The sequence below is a fragment of the Neolamprologus multifasciatus genome, chromosome 16, assembly GCF_963576455.1.
Source record: "Neolamprologus multifasciatus chromosome 16, fNeoMul1.2, whole genome shotgun sequence".
Taxonomy (NCBI): Eukaryota; Metazoa; Chordata; class Actinopteri; order Cichliformes; family Cichlidae; genus Neolamprologus; species Neolamprologus multifasciatus.
In genome coordinates this window covers 34977760-34984824 of record NC_140454.1, presented here as the reverse complement: position 1 = coordinate 34984824, position 7065 = coordinate 34977760, and the positions used below count along the sequence as shown (strand labels likewise).

Here is a 7065-nt window from a genome sequence, read left to right as displayed (position 1 = left end):
AAATTTGACTGAAAATCCGCAGAAAGAATTTATTAAAAAAAATAATAAAATGAAAGGAGCTAACGTGCACTGTTGTATGTGTGTAGGGCAAAGCACTCCAGAAACAGTATAATTGCATCTCTGACTGACCCTGCACAGTTATGGAGCCACTGGTGTTCTAGCCTCTATGTAAATGTGTGACACTGTGGAATATGTTTTAAATTGTCTTTTCTTTGTCATGTATTTATTTTTTTTATTTGCTACCCATGTGTGTCTCTAATAAAGTTAAACTGTTACAAAAACACAACAGGAAGTTACTGAAATTGTTCAACAAATGTCTGACTGACTCTTAATCCACTTCTTTGAACCCGTTGATGAGGCATTGATGTGCTCTAAAAATAAGACCTGTCTGATTCTCAGGGAGGTTTCACACCCTGAGGAAAAACCGGACCCAGCCTCAAGAGAACCGTTCGTACCCTTCAAAATAAACCTGTTCTGCACTTCCTGTTTCCCCCACCATCTGATCTGAGGTTAGTGCGCCCACTGCTGGTCCGCTGCTGTAACTTCAGTCTGCAGATGAGCATCCACCAACACCGGCAGCTTCTGAGCTACTGCTGCCCCCTGCCGGCTGCTCAGGTTATTACAGACCGAGGATGAAGGTGAGACCTGCAGGTGTTTCCTGAACTTCTGCTCCTGATCCAGTTCCCTCTGCTCGTCCCTGCTCTGCTTGTTTGTCCTGGTTTAACATCTGTTTTGTTTCTGTAGACATCAGAAATATTTTATGGACATGTTGTTGACAAAATAAACATCAATAAATAAAAAAATACACAAATAATGTAAAAAAGGAAACAAAGTGAGAAAGAGCGACGTCACAGAGCAGACCCTTAGCAAAGGTTCATAAATCAAACACACCTGTATTTGATTTATGAACATTAGGTTTAAACTGTAGGACGTAAAGAAGGTTGGAGGAACATAAGGTTTAATGTCATAACAGGCGTCAGTCACACACTAAAAGTTAGTGTGTAGCACTTCTAATGCACAGATGTCAACATTTTATTGCCACTAGGTTTTTATATTGTTATTAATACATTTCTATACTGTTGATCATTGGTTTTTCCTCATATGGATACACTTGATCCTACATTATTACTACAGTTTCTGCTCTATTATTACTTGGTTATATGAATGTAATATTACCCAGCTGTCGTTTTACTAGGACATTATTTATGTAACGATAATACCATGCTGTTGTCCAAATTATTACCTTCTTGTTTCCACTTTATTACTGCACTATTACCACATTATTACTGAGCTGTAATAGAAAAGGCCACCAAGGTAGTAAGGAGAGTCCGACTGCACTGAGAGGCCGAGCTGGTCTGGACCATCAAGTCTTATCCAGATTCTCACTGACACAGAATAACACACAAGTAAATTGTAGGACTTTACTTCAGTGGTAATTCAGACAGTAATGCAAAGTAGAAGAAAGAAGGAGACTGGCTCCAGACCTGACGCACTCCCAAACACAAGAACAGGACACATGATATGCCATGTTCTCAGTCAGAACATGCTATATCAGGTTTAGGTGGAAGCTAGCGAGCTAACCTCCTGCTAATTTCTAACTCTGTTAAATTTAATAAATCAATCCTGTTTTTATGGATGTTAAACTTAATTGTTACACCTGGTAAAGCAGCAACGCTGATCATTTCATTAAAGATGAAAGATTTTAGACAGTTTGTAACTCTCAGTGATGACGCAGTGTTCGTTTGACTTTGGGACCTGAGGCAGAGTTTGGGCCCAGGCATGGCTAATGACGTCAGACTTAAAGACCGGATAAAGCAGGAAATATACATGGTAAACTAAACAGTAACAAAACTGGAAACACCGGGTCAACGACCCAGGTACCCAGGCAATAATGTTGTATTAAAGAAATTCTGTTTAAAGAGCTCAAAGAAAGAAAGTTCTGACGATGCTATCAATGAAGGTCAGAGTCAAAAGCTCAGCCAGCCCAGGTACTCGAGTATATAGATCCTCATCCACCTGCTGCTCGTTACACTCAGGGGCAGAAACAGCACCTCAGTTTGGGGTTTCAGAAAGCTGCTGATCTCAGACCTGCACAGCTTCAGCTGCATGAAGAGCACATGATGTTTTCTCTGACACAAGTAAATAAAACCTGAAGGTCAAAGGTCGTCACTTGTATGTTGAACTAAAGCTTCTGATCTGAATTCTTAGTGTGTTATTTATCATAAAGTAATTCAGAGTCATTCACACCAGAGTAACCAGAGAGGAGCAGATGTTTTTACATATGTAACTTTCTACACGACTGAATCTAATCTCTTGATGTAAAAGTCAGAGCCTTTAGATTAAGGTCAGATTATCTGAGCACTTTTTCCTTAAACGTTGTCTTTGCCAAGTTTTAGTTCACAGCCTGTTTCAGTTCAGACAAACATGGTCAGAGTGCAGTAGCTTTGTTTTTCACAGTGAAACCACAAATGCACCATTAAAGACACTGAAGGATGAAGAGATTTCACTTCCAAACATCTCCGATGCTCTCGTATGAATTTTCACAACAAATAATCAGAAATGTCAGTTTTACACATTCGATCGTTTGACGTTTTATACAAAGACAAACTGAGTGAAGAAAAACAAAGTGAAACAAGAACAGGGGGCGGGGCTTACAGGAAGAAAAACAATAAATCCACAGTGACTGTTGCTCATTCTGACTGCTCTCCTTGACTTGTTGGACCAGTTTCTACAATGCATGACTTTATCATAGCCATAGACTTTGGCACCACATACACTGGATATGTCTTCAGTTTGACACCCAAAGGGAAAGAAATAAATCCCCAGATGAGAAGGTGGGGTAGAGAGTTTGGACTGGAGACTCCAAAGACTCCAACCTGCATTCTGTTCAATGAAGACAAAGAATTTATCAGGTTTGGTTATGAAGCTAAAACAGATTATATCAGGATGCGAGGAGAAGAAGCAAGGAAAAGCTACTTCTTTGGAAACTTCAAGATGGCGCTCTATGGAAAAGTAAGTAAAAATCACTGAACCTTAATATTCTGCTAAGATTACACTCATGTGAATGAGACGGTTGAACATGTCTGTTATAAAAACTCCACTGAAGAGTCCATTCAGTCCACACAGAGACCGTCTGAGCTGAAAACACCGATTCAGCAGATAAATGTTAGAAAGCTGCAGTAAAAGTTTCGTGCAGCAAGAAAAAGACTCACAGATGTGTTAACGTTTGAATTCAGCCTGCAGCGACCCCATAAAGGTTATTATAGGTTGTGTTATTCATACAAACGTCAGTGGAGACGAAACTTAATGAACCAGAGGAACAAACAGACTCATGAAGATCTCTAACGAGCGTCTCACACTTTGAACTAATGAAGCCTGTCTGCTCTGTGGGACATCAGATAAACATCTGTGTTTGCGACCTCACATTAGTCCACAAAGGTTTAAGGTTAATAACACTAAACTGATAACTGTGTGTATCCACACTACCATCATCTACAGAAACTCAGCAGAGATGTGGAGATAAAAGCTGCAAACGGGAGGTCAATGAAGGCCTTGAAGGTGTTCACAGAAGCTCTGAGATACCTGAAGGACGACGCTCTGAGAACCATCGCAGAGAGCACAGAAGGGATGACATTCATAGCCTCTGACTTCACCTGGGTGCTGACTGTACCTGCCATCTGGGATCCTTCAGCAAAGCAGTTCATGAGAGAAGCTGCGACTCAGGTAACATCATTTATTAAGAGAGCTCTGAGAACCTGAAATGTTCAGAGGATTCAGTTTTCTTTCACTTGCAGGCAGGAATCGTTACAGGAGGAACTCAACACCACCTGATCATCGCACTGGAACCAGAGGCAGCCTCAGCCTGGTGCATGAAGCTGCCAGCTGATGGCTTCATCACTCAGAACCATGATGGACGATCACTGGATCAGTGTCCAGGAACACAGTTCATGGTGGTGGACTGTGGAGGTACTGTATGTGACTCTGTTACACTCACAAACATTTGTCCACAGACACGCTGGAAACATCTGTCTGCTGCTGCAGGAAGTCAGCTTTCATCACTTCCTGTGTGTTTCAGGTGGAACCATCGACATCACAGTTCATGAAGTCCTGGATGGAGGAGCCCTGAAGGAGCTGCACAAGGCCTCAGGAAATGATTTGGGGGGACAAAGTGTGGACAGGAAATTCAAAGAGTTCCTCAGAGAAATCTTCAGTGATGGTGTCTGGGATGAATATGAAGAAAACTTTCCCAGTGAGGTTCAGAAAATAATGTATGATTTTATGTTTCTCAAACAGGTAGAGGATGATGTTCAGATGGCATGTCCATATAATCTGGTAAAACTGGCTCAGCAAAGACAGGAAATAGAAAAGTTCTTTGAATCAGTGCGAGGTGCTTCCTGGGATGACGGATCCATCAAAATCTCCAAAGAGAGACTGAGGTCTTTCTTTGCTGAGAGTCTGAAGGGCATCACTGACAGTCTCAGAGAAATCCTGAAGAAACATCTACACATCGAGTACATTCTGTTAGTGGGGGGCTACGCTGAAAGCCAGATTCTACGGCAACATGTTATTGATCAGTTTGCTGATCAGTGTAAAGTCCTGTGTCCTTGTAGGCCCCAGGAAGTGATCGTGAGGGGAGCTGTGGAGTTTGGAAGAAACCCAGCAGTGGTGGCATCTCGAAAATCTGCCTTTACGTACGGGTTTGCAGTAGCTGAGGAGTTTGACCCGTCCAAACACAGGGCAGACAAGAAGTTCACAGGACGTTGGGGGGAGTTTTGTTGTGATATTTTCAGGAAACTGGTGGAAGAAGGTGAAGATGTGGGCTGGAATGAAACCAGAGAGCACATCTTAATTCCCTCAGAAGCAAATCAGACAAGAATGAAAATCAGTCTTTATCGTACAGAGAGGAAAAATCCAAAGTATGTGGATGAAGTGGGAGTGGAGGAAACTGGTTTGTTCGATGTTGACATGCCTTATACTTCAAGAGGAATCAGTCAGAAAGTCAAACTACAGCTCAGGTTTGGCTCCACAGAGATAACATCCACAGCCACTGATTTGGTTTCTGGGTTAAAGCGATCAGTAAAGCTTGACTTCATGACCAGATAATGAAAATGTTTTAGAGTTCAATTTTATTTATATAGCACCAAATCACAAGAACAGTCGCCAAGTGGCTTTATATTGTAAGATAGACTCTACAATAATACATGCTGAATGATGGGAAACATCCAGAATGAAAGGTCACAGTGATATGCAGTGTAACAGAAAATGACACATACACAGACACTCACATTTCACATGCTCACATGTGAGTGTCTTATCTGTCACATGATTAATGAGATGTTTGTGTAACTACTGTTGTTAATAAAAGGACTGTGAGGGGAGGCTGGAGTTTGGAGTTGGTTGAGATCAGGTGAAGAGTTCACAACTCTAAGACCCTGACGACTCCCCTTGCAGCAAGTAAAAGACAAAAGCCCTGTGGTCATCTTGCTTTCTTCTCAGTGATTGGTCCATGAGTCAGCGGGGTCTATCGCTTTAAGACCCAACACTTTTTACCACAACACATCATGAATATGTGTATTTTGTAGTTTTGAGGATGTTTTGAGGACCTGTGTAATATTACAGAGTTGATGTGTTTGCTATGGTTCTTGTAACATTAGGTCTTTGGTTCCTGTGTGTTCTCTGTTCCCGCGATGACTCTGAGTTTGGCTCTTGTATATTGCTACTGTCAGTCATAATCTCCTGTTTCTGTGTTCTCCTGTTCTCTGGTCTGGGTGACCCAGGTCCGGTAAGAGGTTAGACATGTGTGTTTTGGTTGCTGCTGTGCCCTGTTTCCTTGTTCTTGTATCTAGATGGCTGTGTGCGGGTGTGTCAGCCAAGAGCCTGGCCACACCTGCGGAGGAAAATTACACACACCTGCAGTTCATGTGGCTCGTCGGGGGAGCTACATAGGAGCGTAGCAGAGAGCTCCTCGTCGCTTGATCGTACACGTGACTACCCGTCAGTTTCCCAGCTATAGTAAGTGTGAGTCTGCTGCGACTGTGGGATTGTACTAATTTTTTAGTATTGACTTGTTTTGATTAATTTTGATTGTACTTTACCACTAGATGAGCTTTTAGCGACTGAAGATTTACCAACAACATTTGAAACACCGTCCTCTGGCTTAACACCATCATCAACACCATGATCACCCTTTAAATGTAAATGTTCGCAACCCGATAACCATTCTTTCACTTCATAAGAGAACTCATCATAATGCATTGTTTTTTGCTTTAAACCATGTTTCATGCTTTTCTTTTTCATCATCTGGTAACAAACACATCAATGAACCATGAACTGTTTTTGCTTCATTACACAAACCAACAAAATCATTGAATGATGCTTGAACCATAGAAGTTTCATTATTTTCCAGTGAGACCCTTATACTCTCTTTTAAATTATTAGCTTTATTTAATTTAGCTTTTCTATCATGTAGCAGTCTGTCCAGTCTCTCTGCAGGTGCCTTAGCAGTCAATTTCACCACTCGTTTTTCCTTTTCTGAATACACCCCAGCCTTGCTGGCGTTGCTACTTTGCACAGCTGATTCTGCAGCAGGCTCCGGGGGCCTGTCAGCAGCTTCATTTGTGTCCATAGTTCAAATGTTCCAAAACTCAAATATTCACCAAGTATTGAGGGTTTATGTCCACATGCGAAAGTTTTATTTATAAATCAGATTTATCAGTGACGTCCGGAGCTTCATTTAGAGCCTAACTGCTTCGGTGTCTGATTCAATAGTTTATAAGGAAATGAATCATTCGTGGGATTTGTGGAGTTTTGATGGTGACACATAGCGAACCACTGATATTTCCACTGAGAGATTTGGAGCCAGCGAGGAAGAGAGGAGGTTCTGTTGTGTGGGAGGATTTTGAGTTGATTTTGGTCAGTCGGGAGGGTTTTCCAGCTTTGTGTTCTTGTTGTTTGCTTTTGTTTTGTGCATTTATTTTATCTGACAACGGGAAAAACTTAAAATGTCAAATCTGCTTTTATTAATATAAATATAATTGAATAACTTTAGAAAAACATACACTTGAC

General features: G+C 41.4%; 1 protein-coding gene across 1 annotated transcript; it reads left to right on the top strand.

Annotated features, from left to right (window-relative positions):
• Nucleotides 1-2474: 2474 nt before the first annotated feature.
• LOC146501189 (heat shock 70 kDa protein 12A-like) lies at nucleotides 2475-7007 on the top strand. Its single transcript, XM_085135605.1, has 4 exons — nucleotides 2475-3012; nucleotides 3499-3723; nucleotides 3795-3966; nucleotides 4076-7007. Exons 1-4 carry the CDS (start codon nucleotides 2734-2736, stop codon nucleotides 5101-5103), a joined length of 1704 nt encoding a protein of 567 aa, XP_084991731.1. The 5' UTR covers nucleotides 2475-2733; the 3' UTR covers nucleotides 5104-7007.
• Nucleotides 7008-7065: the final 58 nt, after the last annotated feature.

Excerpts from the sequence above, each read along its gene's own strand:
- LOC146501189 (XM_085135605.1), top strand. The coding sequence starts at position 2,734 with ATGCATGACTTTATCATAGCCATAGACTTTGGCACCACATACACTGGA. Across the intron at positions 3,013-3,498 it reads AGATGGCGCTCTATGGAAAA|AAACTCAGCAGAGATGTGGA; the intron begins GTAAGTAAAAAT and ends CATCATCTACAG. Across the intron at positions 3,967-4,075 it reads CATGGTGGTGGACTGTGGAG|GTGGAACCATCGACATCACA; the intron begins GTACTGTATGTG and ends TGTGTGTTTCAG.